Source organism: Syngnathoides biaculeatus, chromosome 20, assembly GCF_019802595.1.
Source record: "Syngnathoides biaculeatus isolate LvHL_M chromosome 20, ASM1980259v1, whole genome shotgun sequence".
Classification (NCBI taxonomy): domain Eukaryota; kingdom Metazoa; phylum Chordata; class Actinopteri; order Syngnathiformes; family Syngnathidae; genus Syngnathoides; species Syngnathoides biaculeatus.
In genome coordinates this window covers 7,376,091-7,397,085 of record NC_084659.1, presented here as the reverse complement: position 1 = coordinate 7,397,085, position 20,995 = coordinate 7,376,091, and the positions used below count along the sequence as shown (strand labels likewise).

General features: G+C 44.7%; 1 protein-coding gene and 1 long non-coding RNA gene across 7 annotated transcripts in view; one reads left to right on the top strand and one right to left on the bottom strand.

The window, feature by feature from the left end:
- LOC133493777 (uncharacterized) overlaps positions 1-2,553 on the bottom strand; it is a 74,429-nt gene extending 71,876 nt beyond the window's left edge. For 4 of the 6 annotated variants that reach the window (XR_009793151.1, XR_009793155.1, XR_009793156.1 and 1 more), the window contains exons 1-3: positions 2,355-2,553; positions 1,648-1,708; positions 1,306-1,398 (exon numbers count right to left, since the gene is read on the bottom strand). This is a non-coding gene — a long non-coding RNA (uncharacterized LOC133493777). The remainder of the gene's footprint in view (positions 1-1,305; positions 1,399-1,647; positions 1,709-2,354) is intronic. The other 2 variants (XR_009793153.1, XR_009793152.1) reach the window with 1 other exon arrangement.
- A 3,469-nt stretch (positions 2,554-6,022) lies between these two features.
- On the top strand, positions 6,023-8,764 carry wu:fc23c09. The gene is made up of 4 exons (XM_061807959.1): positions 6,023-6,056; positions 6,765-6,836; positions 6,938-7,478; positions 7,666-8,764. Exons 1-4 carry the CDS (start codon positions 6,023-6,025, stop codon positions 8,762-8,764), a joined length of 1,746 nt encoding a protein of 581 aa, XP_061663943.1.
- Positions 8,765-20,995: the final 12,231 nt, after the last annotated feature.

Here is a 20,995-nt window from a genome sequence, read left to right as displayed (position 1 = left end):
AGCAACGGACGGGACGGAAGAAAAATGAGATCACAAAGCTAATGAGTGTTCTTTTGGGACGCTTCATAAAGGAGTCACGGAACAGGATCACTTTCATCGGGAACCACATAGTTGACATGGCAAGGTCCGCCAGGATAAATGTTCTGTTTTGATCCAATGAGGAATAATCCAGGCAATACATCTGTAATCATTGTTGTCAGGGAAACAGCATTTGAGATTGATGTTGTGCATTTTTTTTGTCTTTTTATAATCTGTAATCCCGTCTAATTTTCATAACATGAAAAAATGGTAGGTGGATTAGACGTGATAATCCAGGACTGGACTCTGGATTAAACTCGGATTGTCTGGGCAATAATGCAGTGAGAGTATAATGAAAATGTTTTTTCCCCCATTGTCGGACCACTGCTGATTTTATCCCGGTGCCATTTTGGTCTGACGCCACCATTTGGGCAAATTCCATGACTTTCTAGGGAATTCACCCAAACTAGACTCTTATCAGACCCTGTTACAGATGGATTGTGTTGGCTAAAATCAAATAAAGGCAACACATGGCAGTAACATTTGATAATGATTTAAATAAATTAAATCAGTTGAAGGATTTGACATGAAAAAGGGAGCAGTTTATATTCATGGTTGGTTTTAAGCTCTTCAAATTTTATGGGATTGTTTTCTGATACCAAAGATGTAACCTTGTTCAGTTTTGTTCATGTTTCCATGCCTACATAGGAAGTATTTTACAATAAAATTTTGAGGTCACTCTACAGAGCTGATGTTTCATTCATCTTCTCCCTCTCTGACACCCATGTTCAATTAATTTGGCTTCCGTGTGAGACGAAAAAACATACGCCGCAGGCAACTCGTAGCAGTGCTTCTCATCTGAGATGCTTTCATTTAACAAGCTGCTGTCATGTCATCTTAACTGATGCCAAGTCAAAGCTCGACAACATCTCATTGATAACTGAAGTCACCACGTCACTTGACCTAGATGCAAATGTTATCGTAGCATGAGGGATCATTTTTAATGATAAAGATATTCTACAGGAAAAAGTGTCAAAATTGATGAGATGCTTAGCCGACTACTTGAATTTGTGCTTATTTGGGTAACTTACAAAACAAACAAGGTCAGGTCACCATGTACCTACCATGTGGGTGAAGCAGCTTTATCACCATTATCATTGCTGATTTTGACATTCCTGACAGTCAAACTCACCACTTTGCTATCTTATTTTTCCCTTGTATAGCAGGGAACAGAGCTAACAAGGAACACTGCTGGATCACAGAGACGTTTAATCATTTTACTCTTACATTTATATTATATGCAATAGACTGGCGACCAGTCCAAGATGTAGCCTCTTTACACTTCAAAGGAGCTGGAAGAGGCTTCAGCTTGCCCCAAACCTAAACAGGAAAAATAAAAAAAAACAAAATTTAACTATTATTGGGAAACACAGCATAAAACCATAGATTTTTGTGACTTTTTTTGCAGGAAGCCAAAAGACTAAAAGCATGAAATCAGAGCCCGATGTCATCCCAAGCCTCACAGCCACATCGGAGTGTATTTGCACAGTATCCGTGATTTGCTTCGATGTATCAGGAAGCGTTAAACTTTATTTAAGCGTTTATCCACAATTGGGTGCAATTCTTCACCTCTCTTGATTCAAGTCGTGTTGGTTTCAGGAGACAGCGATTGAAGAAGTTCCCAGGAATACTGCGGGGAGATGACAGGACACTTCAGCAAACGCATCAAGACTTGAAACGTATAGTCCACAAAAATTAACCTAACAGGCTTTTGTCGGTCCTGCCTCGCAGGCGAGCTAGCAGTAAAAACAAACATTCATTATCCCCCCCTGAGATGAGACTCAAATCCCACAAAAGCCCATTCCAAGATGTTGGAAAGACAGGTTGGACCTGTAAAGACTCAAAACCATTGACACATCAACCCATCACCTCTTTGTTTGTCCAGAATGGCCATTTAAAAAAAAATTGTATATGAGGTATTTTACATTTTTATTTAACCTCCCACGGCTCCAGTAAGATTTGTGTCTAGTCTCTTTTGTATTTGATATTGCTTGGTATTACAGACTATCCAGCCAGTGCCATACAGTTTAAATACATACGGGAAACATTTAAAAAAGTGAGTTGTCTCTCAGAGAAGGCCAGTTGTTCAGAAAAGTTGGCGGAATATATCAATTATAGTTAGTGCTAAACATTTTAAGCAAATAAAGAAGGGCAACAGTAAGGAAAACGAGTTGTCTAGGGCAACTGTTTCGAAAAGGGGGTGCGAATGTACCGCATGTGTGCTTTAAAAAGTTGTCTGAATTCTTTACAGTCACTATTGTACCAGAAAATCTCACCACTTCTCACTCTTTAAACATAATCTTGCCAAAACTTAGTCTCAGTGTCGAGGCTGTCCTCAGCCTCCTCCTTCTTTCTCTTCGTCGTCATTTTACCGCTCCGACGATTTCGCCAACTTCCGCATGGCGGCTCGCACGCCATTGGTCGGAGGTGGGCGGAAAGTGGACCAATGAGAGACGAGTTGCTAGGCGGTCCCGAGCCATGTCGGGAAAGGCCCTCACAAGATCGCGCACGCGCACGCGCACGCAGCTGTTCCATTGAAAAGCAATGAGATCTCGCCACAAAAGACATGTATAGAATTTTTATAATGTATGTTTTAAAGAGAAATGTCATTTCTGTAGTTCAACAGTTGTCATATTTTTTTTTCAACCTGACCACCTGTGTTTTTTTTTTTTTTTTATTTAAAATGTTCTTTCTGCTGAGCGCTCTCACTTCCGGGTTTAAAGTGAGCGATGTGATACATGAAATTAAGGTAAAATAAAAACAATAAAACAATACCTCATCGTTCATTGGAAAGCGGTCCTAAACAGTATGTGCTGTTTTTGTTTTCCATCATTTAACGAAGGAATATTGCAGATTGAGGAGGGATTAATTTAACCTAACCTTATGTATGGCTTAATGGAAAATTCATTGACCCATATCAGCGGGCCCAGCATTATTTGTCCATCTGCTCCTGAGACAATACAAACCTTATGAATATCCAATACATTTTTTTCCCACCTACATTTCACACTTGTTGCATATCTGCGGATTGCAAGTAGCTTGATACAGGTGCGCAATGCCTTAAAAAATAATAAAACCGGACGAAGTAAGTGAGAGAAGAAAAACTGACATGAAATGTAGAGCAATTAAAGCTCCATCTTCGACATCCCTCATATTCTGGCCTGTTGCCTGAGCGACATTTCCACAAATTGTGCCCATTTGGCCAATTTTTGTTGTTTGGATCAGTCTGTTCCAAAGCCGGATGTCATGTTATCGGGGCAGAATGACCCACCGTGATGTTAACCTTCAGTAGAACTGAAGAATCCAGCGCATGCGCACGCAAGGCTGTGAAGTAAAACCTGGAGGGAAACGTATAAACGTGGGGCCCTGAAACCCTCTCTCATCTCTCATTTCTCATTTCACTCCAAAATTACTGTTTCAAGCTCTACTCCCTTCCTTGTGTTCCCACATGCCTCTCGTACACAAAAACGCAAGTTTAATTTGGTTGGGAGGTATTCTGGGCAGGGTTAAAACAACATTTTGCAGCGTACTTACGAGATGAATAATATTTGGATTTGCAGGCACGGTAAAGACGGCTTCTGATCATTTTCAGATCAAAACGCCAGTTTGTCCTTTTGGCAAAGAAAAGAATCGTTCGAAAATCACGTTGTGATTGGCTCAAACACCTTGGATGTGTTAACTCCAACCCCCCCCCCTCCATTCTTTTTCTTGTGGGGGTGCTTTCGGATCATTTTACAGCAATTTAATGAACAGTCCTTCAGAAGAGAGGTTTCGAGCTATCAACTGCCACTCCCAGTTGAAGTTTACTGTCAAACTAAACATAAAACAAATACCCGTTACGCATTCAAAACAACAAACGGCTTTGCCTTAAGATTACCCCGCCAACTTAATGCTAACACATTCGGGAAAAGTTGGAAACTAAACAAAAAAAAAGACCACGGTGTGTTTCCACACCCGTGTTGAGGAGACGCTTTTAGCCACCCAAACGGATCACAGTCTGCGCCCCCTTGGCCTTCGCCCTTGTGCACCTCCCACCGGTGACGGCCCAGCCGGCAGACGAGCAGATGGGGAGACGGAGGAGCTAAAATAGCTTAAGCCCGTGTAGGAGGTGTCACTGTCAATCAAACTCGTACATCAGGGCCCTATCATTTCAAGTCACTATTTAATCGTTTTGTTAACATCATCTGCAGGGATGAAAGTCGGGATCTGCATTTTCCTTATTTGCCTTTTCCATAATTTACTTTCTTCGGATCTGTGATATGTCATGATGCAGGTATCACAATCAATATGATTAATAGCTCCCACTTGCTCTTCTTCTTCTTTTCCTTTCGGCTTGTCCCGTTAGAGGCCGGCACAGCGTGTCATCTTTTTCCATCTAATGTTACCTCGTGCATCTTCCTCTCTAACCCCAACTGTCCTGATGTCCTCCCTCACTTCATCCTTTTCTTCGGTCTTCCTCTCTCTCGTTCTTTTGCCCGGCAGCTCCGTCCTCAGCACCCTTCCACCAACATACTCACTCTTCTCGCCTCTGGACACGTCCAAACCATCAAAGTCTGCTCTCTCGAACCTTCGTCTCAAAAGCATCCAACTTTGGCTGTCCTTCCAATGAGCTCATTTCGAATCCTATCCAACCTGCTCACTCCGAGCGAGAACCTCGACATCTTCATTTCTGCCGCCTCCAGTTCTGCCTCCTGTCATCTTTTCAGTGCCACCGTCTCTAATCCGTACATCATGACCGGGTCTCACCACTGTTTTTATAAACTTTGTCTTTCATCCGAGCAAACCTCTGCTGTCATATAATAATAATAATATCCCATTAATAGACCACATTTATTTCTTAACATTTTCCAACATACACAATGCCAAATTGCTTCGACCTCGGGTTTTTTTTTTTTTTCTGACAAATGTCTGACACTCATTTATAGAAGAATGAGCACACGCCGTGTGGATGAATATGACGATGTAAGTGGGAATCATACAAAGTGATTTCAACATTCAAGCGTACACCCACAAGGGACAAAAAAAAGATTTTTTCTGAATGAGGACTAATTGGATGTATATATGGGGTCATCAATCATTTTTCATCAAAACCACATTTCATGGACAATGTTATTATGCAACGCAAACAAGCGCTCGTACAGCTCCTCTGTAGGTCTCTGCTGCTATCTAGTGGACATTAACGGAACTCCATTTTAGGCCTTGCCGTCTATAATTTAAGGTTTTTTTTTTAACACTAGAGGGGACCATTAAGCTATTTTTTTTTGTATATAACTTCTGTGATGCTTCAGCAAGTTCCCGAAACTGTAACCATAGAATTTTATTTTATTTTATTTTATTTAGATTACCTACTTTGACTTCTCTTTTCCCCCAAAACACCAACAATGAATTTATTACAGCGATTATTAATCAATAAAGCCTTTGTCAAAGAAGTATTATTTAATTTCTATATTATTTTGTGACTTCTGCTTTGTTTGATAATGGAAAAAATAAGAAGTTTGATATGAATGTCATTGATTTCACATGTTTTATTTTTAATTCTGTTTGTTTTGTTCTATTTTTAGCAAACATCAGTCACATAGTCTTTCATGTTATTTTAACTAACTCTACAGTAGCTTATATTTTAAGTATGACACACATAATATATGGATTTGATGTCACACAACCATTTTTGGGGTGTGACTTTAGTTCAGACTTCCTGAAGGAGCGCTGGGGTCAAAGGTTGCAGCCTGGCCCTTCTAAGCACCAGGACGGGAATCTCCAAAGAGCAGCCACAATTAAAATAAATAAATACATAAAATTATAACAACAATCGTCCCCTCTGACTCCTTGTCTTGCGCCTGGCCAACGTTCCGGCTATTGATCCCACATTGAGCGTACGTGTGACAATCCTCTTCCCCGAAAAGGCATTTTGAGTGTGGACATGGATCATAGGTCATCTACAGACATGGGGGCGGGGGTCAGGGGTCAGGGGTCGGGGGGTGAGAGGACTGTAAATGGCGGTGGCGCGCAGTTCAAACACACACAAACAGAGCCGGGCTCAAACGGATACCACTGTGGATGAGCTCGGACACGGAAGGAGTTAAACATCTGGTACAGTATTGTTATCTTCATGTTTCCATTCCAGTTATGTTTTCTGTCACTCTTTCTCATGTAAGGAGCCATATTTGGGTCGCTAGCCGAAGTATGAGGCACTAAAACAAAGGGAAATACAGAAAAACAACAGCAAATGCCGAAATACTGCAAAACGTTATCATGCTTCAGTATTATATGTTGTATGTTTATGTGGTGGTGCCAATATTTTAAGAATCATAAACATGAAATCAAAAGGTCTTGTAATGTATTTCAGTAGTTTTAAATAATTAATAACCCCATTGAGGACATGCGGAATGGTAGATGGATGGATGTACGAATTATAAACATTTAATTTGTATTCCTACTTTTTTATTTATTTATTTATACAAATTGAATACAAATATGGATTTCATACAGTGAGAAGAAATGATTAGTTACTGGAAGTACTCATTGATGTTAGTATGCTATTGAGAAGGATGATTTAAAAGACAGAAAATATTATTTAAAAAAAATACAATATAAATATGACTTTATACTCAAAATTGTCGTGTTTTTTTACGATTTGCTTTTAACAGTTCTTTTTGAATCACACTAAATCATTTTGACGCCAACAGATGAAATGGAAGTTCTGACACCTTTGCTGATATTCTTCATCGTGCCTTCACAATTGTCCATCCTACAAGCAAGTGAGTCCCAGAAAAACCTTAAAAAAAAAAAAAAAAAACACGCAATCTCGCATTGAGAAATCTTTTTTTTTTTTTTTCCCATCTTGTGTTTTTCGGACAAGATGCTTTGGAGAACAAAGACGCCAACGTTCTGACAGAAGAGCGAGATGGCATGCTGGTCGCAGGGATCGTCCCTCACCAGTGGACTCAAAACATATCAAACACGGTGCCTCCTGGTACTCTCCCTCCTCCTTCTTACCAATGGCCTGATCTCGAAGCCCTCAGCACAACTGTGACTCCTGAAGAGCAAAAGTCCATCTCACAGGTGGAAGACGTCCTCGTCGAGGTGAAGCGGAGTCTGGATCGTTATTCTGAGCACGTTGGTCCAAATGCGCAGGTCCAAAGTGCCAGGAAGGCTGCAGACGCAACAGCAACAAGCGCTCTCGTTGAAAGCGGGGAGCCCGACCCAACTAAAGTGAGCGAGCCTTTCGTCAAACTACAAAAGATCCGAAGCGGCAAAAATATGACTATTCAAAATCGCAAGCAAAACGGAAGGAGAAGGGATGTCAAAAAAACAAACGGAACGAAGAAGACTAAAAAGACAGAGCGTTTCCCATACTTCCTGGATAACTACTGTCCTCCGGATTGTGCCTGCTATGGAAGGTAAGACGTGATGACAAAATCCATTGTTGAACGTTGGGAATTTTTATTCTGTGCGGTCACGGATTTACGCCATTTCCATTCATTTCAATAGGAAAACATGACTTGAGGTATCTTGAAGTACCACTGTAAACATCGAGAAAGATAGAAAAGCAAAAGTATATCATACCTCCATCTGCCTTTTTTCTAGGGTGGTCCAGTGTTCGGACAAAGCGGTGGACAAAATCCCGTATGGCATCCCCTACAGCTCCCGGTACATCCTCCTGATGAACAACCGCATCGACAGCATTCAACTGGACCTCCTCCGGGGATACGCCTCCATGGAGTTCCTGGTCCTGAGCAAAAACCAACTCACAGACGACTCGCTGGAGGGGGCCTTTCAAGGCATCCAGGCCTTGAAGCGTCTCTACCTGGATCAGAATCTACTGTCCAGCGTACCGACGGACCTTCCGGCTTCCCTTCAGGAGCTCCGCCTGGACAACAACCGCGTGAGGTTGATGTCGCAGTCATCTTGGGCTCGCTGTCCCGGCCTGTTGGTGCTGAGCCTCAGCAACAACAGTTTGGGCGACCCATCAGGATCCCTTCTAGATGCCGTGCTGTCTCCCCTACATCACTTGAGGACTCTGAACCTGGACCAGAACCAGCTGACGACTGTTCCTCTCTGGATGCCTCTGTCCATCAAGGAACTGTACCTCAGAGGGAACCTGATCGAGTACTTTAGTGGCAGAGCATTCAACGGGACATCACAATTGGCAATTTTGGACCTTAGTACCAACAGACTGAGCAACAAGGGCCTGGCCAAAGACGCTCTTCTCAATGCCCCCAACCTGGAGAGCCTCAACTTGGAGGGGAATCGATTCAAAAAAGTACCCCAACACCTTCCCTCCTCGCTAAAATCGTTAAACCTCGAGGGCAACCTCATCTCCGCTATTAGAAGAATGGATTTGAACTCTTTGCCGAACCTGGAACATCTGGGTCTGGCCCGGAATAAGATCTCCAAAGTAGCCCCGGGCGCGTTCCGGAGTTTGCCCGTCCTGCACCAGCTAGACCTCTGCTACAACGCCTTGCGCCAGGTTCCGAGGCAGCTACCGCGAGGCCTCCACTCGTTGGTGCTCACTCACAACCGGATAGAGTCGGTGCCCCGGGACGCCTTCTGCTGGGGTCGGCTCGGCTCGGGCCTCAGCGGGCTGGTCCGAGTCCAGTTGGGGAACAACTTGATGGACATGGGAAAGCTGGACTCAAAGGCTTTCAGGTGCTTGAGGGGATTCCAGGTTGTGCACTTCTACTGAAACAAATGCACAGGAAAGATGAAAATGACCCGTGAGATACTAATATTGATTAAACAATGGGATCCACGTTAGATCACATTTTAATTCCCTGAGGTTGTTTCATTTTTGCATGATGAGTCAAAAATCCAGTAAAATATGTTTGTGTGTGTCCCAACTTCACAAAAAAAAAAGTCATGTATACAATATATATAATTTCTCATTTACCAATTTTGAAGGACAATACAACAATTTTAAAATAAATTCAGTTTTTCACTGCGCCTACAGGATATCATTTGGGTATTTTGGTGTAGAGCTTCAAATGTTTACCAGCATTTCTTAAAAGATGGAGTGAGAAAGAGAGAGAGAGAGAGAGAGAGAGAGAGAGAGAGAGAAACAGCCAGATATATAGCGATGAATGCCGAATATTCAATCTAGCTGTGTGTTTCTAAAAATAGGGGGAAAAATCTTCTTTAATGCCAATGAGACCTTCAAAGATGTTTTTTTTTAAGAATGCAAATATGTGGTCGTATATCATATGGTCAAGATGCATATTTGCTGAAGTTCCAAATATAAATAAACTTGCGCCTCTGTCCCCAAACCAAGGAGAGACTGTCTTTATTGCTCAAACTGCCCGCTAGAGAGCAGTAGAGTACAGGGTTCGGAATGACGGCTGGCCCAATGTTTGCACTCAAGTGTGCCACCGAACCAAAACCACGACGACGTTCATCATTTGGCTCCAAATTCTGCATTTTAACACCAGAGAGCGACGAGGACGCTTAACGCTGTTTAGAAGCAAAATGTGATTTGCACATGGATGCTTTATTAAGTTCCCCTCAGCGAAGCAACGTGGCACCGCACCCACGGAGGCCCTGGAACTACAGCCGGGAGGGAGGGGAGAAGAAGAGAGGAAGGAGAGAGTGGGGGTGGGGTGGGGGGGGGGGGGGACGGAGGATGGATCTAGACGCTGTTGGCTCCGTGTCCAGGAAGGGAAGAGCTGTGGCCCGGGCGGGCAGGCGGCTCACCAGCACCTCCCTACAGTCCAGCAGGACCCTGACCCAAATCACAAGTATACTGGAGACACCCCCTCCCCTCCCCCCACACCACCACCCCAATAATCCTGACTTTTATTATTGTTGTTAATTACAGTGAGCGGATTTAAGAATGCCATCCATCATTTTTTTCATTTTGGTATATGAAGTGGGATCCAATCTTTTCCCCACTTGATGAACCGCCATCATTGTTGTTACTTACCCACGGCCGTAAAGCACGTCCACGTGTTGCGGTTCTGACCACATCCAGCTTGACTGGAACTCCAACCGCATATTAACGGGGGATTGTTTGTGCACGACTGAAGTGCTCATTTTTAACAGGAAAATACCTGGAATAGGTCAAAATAATAATCATCGTAATGAAATCATTTCAAAAGAACCACCAAAGTGTCACGACGGGAAGGTCGGATAACTCTTCTTCTTGAGGAGCCAGACCAAAAAGTCCTGGTGAAGGGTTAACTGACACCTCGCATCCACAGCAGAGTGCGATTGCACGCGAGGGAAAGGAGGTGGCGCTTGAGCTAGTCGAAAGAGGAACGGAGGGAAGGAGGGGAACCATGGGAGCCAGACGGACCTCCGCTCGCGCTACACCGCCGCCTATATCTTCCCGACCGTCCGCTGCACCCTCCCTGCAATCACCTTGTGGCTCTTAAAAATTAAAATACTTTTTAAACAATCTTTCTAATACCCCCCTCACAGGAAGGCCGAACATCAGCGGTAAACACTAACACATGCAAAACAAAGTAAGGATGAGAGAAATATTGAACTAATATTGCTGAAGCAAACTGAGGACTTGAGATGCTATATAACTGTGTGTGTATTATACCGCCCCCGGGTGGCCAGAGCGCACACAACAGAAAGAGCAGCACAGTGTCCATTGAACTGAAGCAAAAAAAAAAAAAAAAAAAAAAACAACCGCTGAAGAACTTACATTGTATTTAATTATGTCATGCATGTATGCACGTACAAATGGTCACGTGTCTCTATTTGTGTCTTGTGATTGGTGAAGAGTCCAATGTGTAGTCATATGGGCCAAGTTCCATCCCAGCAAAACCCGGAACAGGATAATCACCACAGAAAATGGATAGAACGTGGGTCCAAAGTTCTCACATAACAGGTTTTAAAGGGCTTCCCAGCCACAGGCCGGCCGCAAACGGCCCCCGGCGGGCCCCGATTTGGACACCCCTGGTTTCAGCCTTCAGGTGCAGCGCAGATCGGAAGCAAAAAAAAACCAAGTCAAAACCAAACTTAACAACGACATACCAACATGTCTGTGTAATTTCATAGGTGGGACAAATGGAGGAGACGTGTTGATGAGCAAGCTTTTTTTTTTCGGAATAGGACTTGAATTCCATCATTCCATTGTTGACTCATCGGAGGCACGGACACACGCGCGCACACAGGTGGTCTTGCAAAACTCCCCTCGGCCATCTGTCGGCCTCGGGGCGCAAAACCGTAAAGCGGGTTGTCGCGGGAAGCGCTCGGCTTTCCGCTTCCCGTCCAATTCCAGTCGCAGTCTAGACGGGCGAGCAAATAACAAAACACCGTCACCGGAGTGCGCACAAAATCGGAGGATCGCCGCTGAGTCTTAAAGGTCATGCGCGCCGTTTTCCGAGGCCGGGAGCAGACGTTACCTAAGCCGTTGCCCTCGCAGACGTCATAAACGGAGAAAAAGGAAGCGCGGGCGACTTTAACCATCAGCAAAGTGCCAAATTCACATTTCGACCTTTCTTTCAGCTCCTGTAAAAATTGAGTCGGGGTCCACTTTAAAGTGTGATTATGTGCTAATGTTAGCGGTCGTCAAAACAAATGGGCTCTTTTTTTTTTTTTTTTTTTTTTTCCGTTTTGGGGGTGACATTTTGCCGCACTTCGGTCACTTCCAATGACTCATCGTTATTGTGCGATCAAAAGTACTCAATGTTCAAATTGCTCATAATAACCTTTCCAGGTGTGAAAGAATTTGCTCTCTCTTGACTTCCAAATGAGCGTCTCGTTTGTGCTTTTACTTTCCTTATTGTAAACATTTGCTCCGTGGTCCATTCCCCCCCAAAAACAAATAAATAAATAAATAAATCCACTTTTGGGGGTCTTATTGAGGGATTCATTCAAAAAGTTGTCCAAATGTAATCAAATGCAAGTTATATGTAACTGAAATGGTTTAAACTACTATTATACTGTATTTTCAACAAAGTACGTTGTAGTTATAATCAATGACATTTACAAAATCATCTTCCCAACACTCCGCCCGAGGGTTGGTTGACGTGTTCTGGGTGAAACTCGACGCCGTCGCCATCAGCATGTCCTCATTTTAGGCCTAACCGCCTCCGCTCAGGTCCAATATCGTCCTTGGGCGTGAGAGAACGAGTTCAATGGCATCTCTGTGCATTGTTACCTCAGTCTGACAGAGGAGGAGGAGGACTGTGACACAAAGTTGGATGCGGCGGCAGGACGGTTGCGGTGCAGACGCCGGAGTCAACTGGGAAGAATCCAAAAGAAACCAACTGAGAAATCCAGATGCACACCGTCAGTCGGACAGGCCTGACGAGGAAAAGAAATACTACAGTAGTGGCAGATGTTTGGAGGAGGCGCACCAGTAGAATACTGCGTTCTACGCACACGCTCAGATTGGTGAAAAAAAAAAATGTCGCTTTAGCCGTGATAAAACTCGATTTACGACCTTGCGGCGGCGCGCCATCGGCGACCCGTCCGCATCCGTGTTGGAGCTTTAAATGGATCAGCGTACGGTGTCATTACTTTGATTGCAGTCCGCTAGCGGAGACAAAAAAGCTGTCTTGACTGCCGGTGCCACCACACCGCAGGATTTTGTCACTTGCAAAATTACACCAGGAACACTTAGGACAGCTAAATTTTGGTTCAAATACTAGTTTAGGCAGAGCATCCTTTGACTGTCACCGACTGAATTATAGAATGACGGTGTTGAAGTTAAGAGTCATGAGTGTGAATTCTTGGAGAATACATCCTCGGACATCCTGTTCTGGAACAGGGACTCCTCCTGATTGGATGACAGTTGTGTCCAATCAGAAGGAGCGCTGCAATCGCCACCGTGTCCAATCAAAGGACAGCCTAAAAACCGCATCTATCGGTTCTGTCAGTTGAAGAGAACAACGAGTCTTAGGTGTGGATGCTGTGACGCAGCACAATCGGGAGAAGTGGTCGTTTATGACCAAAAACGATCTAGGTCTAGGGGCGCGTACCCTCGACCGTACGTTCGATCCCTTGACTGATGGCATTGCTAAGACAGATGATTCATGTTAGTGCATGTCCACAATCCAGCAGTGTAGACTGGAGGGAGCTCCTGTTCCAGAACAAAGGTCCCAGTTCTGTGTCCAATCAGGATAAGCCCCTGACTCGTACCAGGAGACTAATGAGCCGTCACGGCTAGAGACGCTATGAAAACCCACAGCTTAGGACGCAGACCAGAAGGACAGCAAGAACAGAAATGTGCAATTCCATACTGCAGCAATTGCCTGCTCCAGAACAACTGGAAGAACAATGTGAGCCCGAGTGTCCCAAATAGATAGAAATCCATTGTCTTGGGTGTAGATGCTACTGGACCGAAGTCTCGCTAAGGTGCGGATACATTGGACTCTACCTCTGAGTTACGACATTGCAACAAAGCATGATTTTTTTTTATTTTTTAATCAACACAAGACATGATTGTGTACTGCCGGGACATCCCGTCCCAGAACAAATTCCGACAGCGCAGCTGTAGAAATAAACCTGGAAAGTTAAAACTAGCCGTCGACTGATCAATGCGGTCGGAGCAGGGCGACCGTTTGTCACTTTCCGTCCGTCTTGTCCCGTCTCGCCGGAATCAGGAGGTCAACGGAATAAGCGGCATCACGGCGTTCAATCGGGAACAGCCCCGGAGACTAACGTGGCCCGCCGAGGGCGTGGAGGATGATGGACTAAGCCATCGGGGGAAGCCAAATCCCTCATTTCCGCAACGGACAAGTCCAGACGGGATCTTCCAGTAAAAGCAACGGGACCACGTCCTAAATCGTTTCATTAGGAAACCTGCTGATGTCAGCTGATTTGTTCCCGCCGCTGCCGCTCTGCTACCGCCGTCCACGGGGCCTCCGCCGGCAACTTTTTCCGCGTTTCCTTTTTCGAACGCTTCAAGATGTTTGGTAGGAAATTTCCATCAGATCCGTTGCCACTTTTTGCCTAACTTGTCCAAGGCTTTTCCAAGAAGAGTCAACGGAGCGGACGCTGGTCTGCTTGTAATAAGCGAGCACGCTCGCACGCGCACACGCGCATTTATTTTACAGTCCAGATCAAATAAACTGAAGTCTGACAACAATCTTGGTGACTGGGAAATGGCCGAGAAACGGAAAAAAACAGGAAAGATCAAGAATTTAAATGAAGGGAGTGGATATGACGTTCAGATTTTTTGAAAATGTATTAATCAGTCCACGAGAATATTTAATGTTAACATGGCTTTTGTAAAAAAAAAAAAGGGGGGGGAGTATATATATTTTTTACTTTTATATTGCATTTTACTTTTTAATCAGAATTATTTTAGCAACTATGGTAATGAATGTTTTTATTTCAATTCAAATTTTGTGGTTGTGTGGTTTGCTGGTTTATTTATTTTGTAAAAAAAAAAAAAAATTGCAAAATCAATCAGAAATTAAAATGACAATCAAGTAAAAATACTAACATTTGGAGCAATGCTAGAGAAGAAATAATTGCTGTAACAAATTTATTCATCAGGGTAATTCATTTTAATAATTTGAATGTAGAGGTGACTTATTTTTCTATATACATTCAGCCAGAATTAACAGATTTTAAGTAAAAATGCAATATTTGGAAATGGATACAAAGCTAAACGAAAATATAAAAGAGTAACTATGAAAAGCACCATGACTATACCACTAGTAGTACTACGACTATGACAACCACAACTAGGAGTACAACTACTACAGATGATGAAAATAATAATAACCATGATCATAATATCACATATACACCATATAGCCCATCAGAGGTCACGTGATGAACGCACCGATGCTGACTGAACTTGAGCATTTCTGACTGACATAAAGGTTCCCTGCAGGCTTGCTGACTGGCTCCGAATGTGTCTTGTCACGTTATTGTCCAGATTCCATTAATACGAAGTCTGAACACGCAGAAAAAATGCGCACAAAAATAATTATCTCACATGCCAAAAGACGGAGGGGAAAAAAAAAATCACGTCTCATTGTTGAAGTTCAGCCGTGGGTGTCGCCTGGTGCGATTTCAAGGCTGGCCGTGTTCAAATAAGGTCCTCGTGTCTTTATACAAATAAAAAAAAAAAAAAAACAACAACATACAATCAATTAAAACATCAATCCATCCATTTTCTTAGCCGCTTATCCCCACAAGGGTCGCAGGGAGTGCTGGAGTACACCCTGAACCGGTCGCCAGCCATTCGCAGGGCACATTGAGACAAACAGCCGCACTCACAATCCCACCTATGGGCAATTTAGAGTATCCAATTAAAGTTGCATGTTTTTTGGGGGATGTGGGAGGAAACCGGAGTGCCCGCTCGGAGAAACGGGGAGAACATGCAAACTCCACATCGAACCCTGGAGCTCAGAAATGTGCTTTACCAGCAGATCCACCGCGCCGCCTCAATTAAAACAATTACAGGTAATTTGGAAAGCACAAAAGGAGACTTTTACGCCTTAACTTATCTACTCAGCATATCATATCATATCATATCTATCCCTAGACACCATGCAACTATGCCCAGCCCATGAGAACAATGAGCGGCAATCTGATTGAATGCAGATGTGTCAGCCCAGCGCGTTGTTGATATCCTCCCATATTTTGCCAGCTATTGCTTTTGGCCCGGAGACACAATAATACCTCATTTGTCTCGAACAAGACGTTCATTTTACAGTCAAAAGCGTTCTAAACGGTTGAGCGAGGCCATTACAAGCCGTTTGTTGGGTTTGTACGGTGGTTTTACTCTCCCAGCGTGATTCATTTTGTTTGGAAGACGTCGAACGAGTAACCCGAGGCGGAAAAATGTCCATATGACTTTCAAAGCATTTTTTTTTTTTCTTTTTCTGCGTAAAATCTCGGCGTCAAACGCAGAACGGATTGCGGGAGAGAATTGCACGTCGCTGGCGGAGCGCCTTGGCCGCTCACGTCGCGAGCGAGCCAATCAAAAGTGAAGTCGTTGCGATGGAAAAGCGAGGAAAGACCGGCCAATCGGTCTTGGTACGTGGTAGCCGGTACAGCTCCTCGGCAGCCGTTAAAGACTTGTTGCTGATGCAGATTTACGGCGGGTGGGACTCGGGATACGGGACAGAAATGACGGATGGGAGAAAACCGAGATCGCACACAACGGGTTGGAGTTCTGCAGACGGTGCATCAGCGGCGAGGCGCAAACGCCGGCGGGTCTGGGTTTTCGTGCAAGACGAAGCTCGCTTTGCGCGTTTGCTAAAAGACAAAGTGACGTCGAAGACGCAAATCTATCCAAGGGGCTGCTCGGACCACTTGGAAAGTCCTTGGATCCGAGTTGTTTTTGGCACTTAGGTCGATCACTGCTTGTGGTCACCGTGTATGTTGTGGGGCTGTTTTTAAGCAAAAGCGCTTGTTCCGCTCATTCAACCACTTTAACAAGCATGTAAACGCCATCCCGCCACCATGTCAACATTTCCTCCCGGAAATGAATGAACCATCGCGGCGGTTGTTTGCTTATTTACTACAGAAACCATTTCGTTCAGACCCAGTCAAGAACGCGTCCATCCGACCTTACCTTACTTCGAAACAGAAAGTGCCGACCTCAGCACGTACTTGTTCCCTCCGTTCCGAATCGCCGCCTTGCTTCTAATCAAGACCTCGATCCCGCTTCCCACTCGGAAAAGCGCCGCTCTAACGCTCGTAATATTAACTCGCAAGCAGCAGCGCTTGGCCCGCCATTTGATCTTTTGATATTATTCCGCTAAAGCTCCTTGTTGTAATAACTTGTGAATCGAGCAAATCCCAATTAATTGAGTCGTCAGGCAGGCCGGCGGGCAGCTGTGTTTGCCGACATTAGCATATCCAGTCTTTTATGCCACGACGGAAACGCTCCCCCCAATTGGTTGCCCAGGAGACGGCACAGACCTGGATGCTAAATTCCCCAAAACAGTTTTAAGGGTGCCCAATGGATCGGTCCACTAGTTCAGACAACAAGGTCTAGCTAACATCGTACAGTGGTCCCTCGACATACGTACCGGCGACTCGAGCTTTTTGAGACGTGAGCCGTCACCTCGACTGAATTTTTGCCCTGAGTTGGGAGCAAAAATTTGAGTTGCAAGAGTTAAACATCGACAGTTAACTTCACCACACGCGACAGATCGTTCGCAAACCGATTTCACTTACGACACAGCGCTAGCCTAATGCTAACGCACGCTCGAAAAGGCTGCGGGAAATGATATTTTAACATTAAAAAAATGCAGGGACACAATGCACCAAAACTCACAACTCGTTTCTGCGAAAAAATGACAAATATTACTGCAGCTGACTGAATCATCTTTGTGTATTATGCTGCTTTAATATGTAAATTATATTCTAATGTCATGTTCCATAAGTAGAATAATGTATTGTAATTAAAAGTGTTACAATAATTTTTGCTTAAATGAATTAAAATGTCATTCAATTGTTCCAGAATCACTTTAACTTCTACTACAGTGTGTACTTTTTGCTAACTGTGTTCGTCAGAAGGCCTTGCAGGACTGCATTCCGCCAACGGTGCCTCGTCTTCTCTTTCCAAACAGTTTTTGGGGAATAAATGGCTTCAAATGAGAATAAAACTGCCTGAAAAGAGTCGTTAATTGTGGCGAGTGAATGTCGTTTCGCCCTATCAGCTACCACCGAGCGTGGGTGGGTGTTTGTGTGTGTGTGTGTTTTTGTGTGCGCTGAGAAAGAAAACAGTGCAAACATTGAAGCAAACTTCCTCGAGTGAGCATCATTATCACATGAATACACGTCAATGGGCCGATCCGTTTGCATCGGCCCGCAAAGGTCATTTCCCACAGGGCCCCGTGCATGTGTGCGCTTGTGTACATGTTTGTGTGGGTGCGCACGCGGGCGCGGGAGGTCCGTTTATCCCATTAGCCGAGTTGCAGCCGCTCAGAAAAAGGGGACAACTTTGTTCCCGCTGCTGCTGCGAAAGGACTTAAGAATCGGACCAGTCTGGGATTTACTTGCACACTCCCGAATCTCATTCTTGAAATATTTCTGCCAGCAGGAATATAAAAATGCCGGAGTGCTGGCCCGTGGAGGAATAATGGTAGAAACAGTGACTGAAGTCGATATTTTTTTTCCAGACTGCAACTCATTTTCATTTCAGGTGCAATCCGCAATGTATTGAAGAGAAAGAACTCGAGGCAAGACGTGGAATCCTCTGTGATTTGAGGAAAATGGCAGTTTCTACGGAGCTTTTACCGCGATCAAAAAGCCTTTTTGATCAACTGAGCTCCCAGTGAGGCCTCCTTATTTCTTTAAAATGAGCCTAAAATGGCGAAGTGGTGAAAAGGGACCAAATTTGAAAGCCGAAGCTCTCAATTTACCGGTCGATCTTACGTTCCTCCCCTCACCTTGTCACGAACCATTCGGTGCGGGGCTGGACGCGAATGCAGGACTCCGAGACGAGGGCATGATGTTAGGCGTAGTTTTATCCAAAGCTGACGTCCTACACGGTATAAGCAGTCCGAGAAGGCGCAGGTACGGCTATAAGCAAAATCCAAAAACATGAACCGAGGTCTGATTACTGGGAGGCAAACTTGGAAACATGAACTAAGACAGACTAAATTACGGTGGCACAGAATCGCTGTGACGAGGATAGCTCACACTCCACTTTCTCTCCGTGGTGGGGATTCCTGCTGGTAGTGAACGCAACTCACTAACTCAAGGCAACCAGCGACAAAACTCCACCTTAAATACTTGGCGTAATCCCAGTGCCTCATGCAAAACAGGTCTGACCGTTGACAGGTGTCAGAGATGAGACCGCACTAAGCGGTGGCCAGGCCACGCCCCTCTTGGTCCATTCTTGCTCATGACACACCTATGGGCACGAGCTGTGGGTCGTGACCCAAAGAACAGCCTAACCCGGATGCAAGCGGCCGAAATGAGTTTCCTCCGCAGGGTGTCCGGGCTCTCCCTTTGAGAAGGGTTGAGAAGCTCGGTCACGCGGGAGGGGTTCAGCGTGGAGCCCCTGCTCCTCCCGATGAGGCGGCTGGGGCATCTGATCCGGATGCCTCCCGGACGCCTCCCTGGTGAGGTGTTCCGGGCATGTCCCACCGGAAAGAGACCCCGGGGACGACCCAGGACAGGTTTGGCTCGGGAATGCCTCGGGATCCCTCCGGAAGAGCTGGAGGAAGTGGCTGGGGAAAGGGAAGTCTGGGTATCCCTGGTGAGGCCGCTTACCCTGCGACCCGACTTGGAGAAGCGGTGGAAAATGGATGGATGGATGGATGGATGAGCCGAAAATGGTAGCTCCAAACCAAAATGGCCGGCTTTTTGAGACTTTTTTCGTGTCAGACATGCCGCTAAATGAATCAGGCTTCCTGGGCTTAATTTAAGACTTGCGGTCAAACGTTGGCCTTGTCAAGATGACGTCCTTTTACGGCGAGTTTCCACAAAACTTTGCTGTCATATTCCTCTGACACACAATTGTGAAATCTTCAAAATTTAGTGTCAAATATAAGTGAAACTGGCTCAAAACGCAATATTTACGTTCCTCGTGTTCTGGGCTTTGGGTTAGGATGGCAAGAGAATGCATTCTACATATTCAAGTCCCCCAAAAATACTTTGATACATTGCCATTTTTCTTTTTTTTTTTACATTTGTTTGTTTCACAAGAAGACTTCCGTGCCATGATTACAGCTGAGCCTCTTCCCATTATTTGCCACAGATTTACAGACGCCTCAAAAATGCTTTCTTCCTCCCTCGCGGCCGTTATTTTGGCATTTGCCACACAATCTTGATCCAATATTTGATCTGAACTTAAAAGCTAAGGATTCCACCCCAAGCGACAGAACGGGCTTCCTTTTCGGTCCTTGTCTGTCGGCAAACTGGCTGAGACGGAGCCTTTCATCGCTTTTAGGGCCTACAGTGTGTGTGGTCTGCCCTTTGCCTTGTGTTCGTGGGGGGGGACAAGAGACAGGATGAAACCTGCTCCTCTGCCATCGGATTCCCTTTAGTCTCTAAAATGAATTTGTCGATGAGAGTTTAAAGCGATTGGAAAAAAAAAAAAAAAAATCGCTGCATCTGAAGCAGAGTCCGCTTTGGAAAGACCCTCGGAAATGGCCCAAAAACTCCCTCTGTGTGCTCGGGCATGGTTTCTCTTGAGACCTTTTTTTTTTTTTTTTTTTGGAAATGTACTTATTATAAACACGTCTACCAAATTTGACATTGCTAAGCAAAAGAAAAAAAATAAATACATCCGAAGCTGAAATTTTCAAAAGGTGTTCTCCCCATCCAAAATGGCCGCTTCAAATCAAAGCAGCAGACTACCCGTGTTTTTTTCGGGCATGGCTTCTCGATATACACGTTTATAAAATTTCACATCGCTCGGTGAAACTGGTTTTGAAGGCTGAATTCAAGCAACAACGACAAAAAAAAAAAAAAAAAAAACCCATGGCAGAACAGCTGCTTTAGATCAAAATGGCAGACGTGAGTTTTCGGGGCAGGGGCTCGAGAGACTTTTTCGAGGGTCTGCTCATGATAGAGCTGCCTATTAAATGTCATTTTATACACACACACACAAAATAAATACATTTCAGATTTTTCAAGGACAGGATCACCCTTAAATGGGAACTTAGTCAAAGTTTTGGACCATATGCCGAGGCCCACGGGACTCATTTTGCTCGGTTTATGTGACGAGGACCCGTCAACCGGAGAACAGAACTTGTCCTTGCGGTCCTGACGATGGTCGTCCATAATCGGTGGGAATAAATTAGGCAGGATCGTGTTAATGAGAATGAAGTGAAGGAGCGTCATGTCCTGCCGATCAATCCCAGATGTCGCGGCGCCTGCCAGCTGAATCATCGCTCCACTCTCCCTTTCTTCCCCTCCTTCGTTGCCTTCTTCCTCCCTTTCCAGCTGTTTTTTGTTGCCTGGCCTCCACCAATTGTTTTGGGTCTTCGCCCGCCCTCCCTCCTCTCTTTCTCTCTCTCTTTCCTCTCTCTCTCCCCTCCCCTTG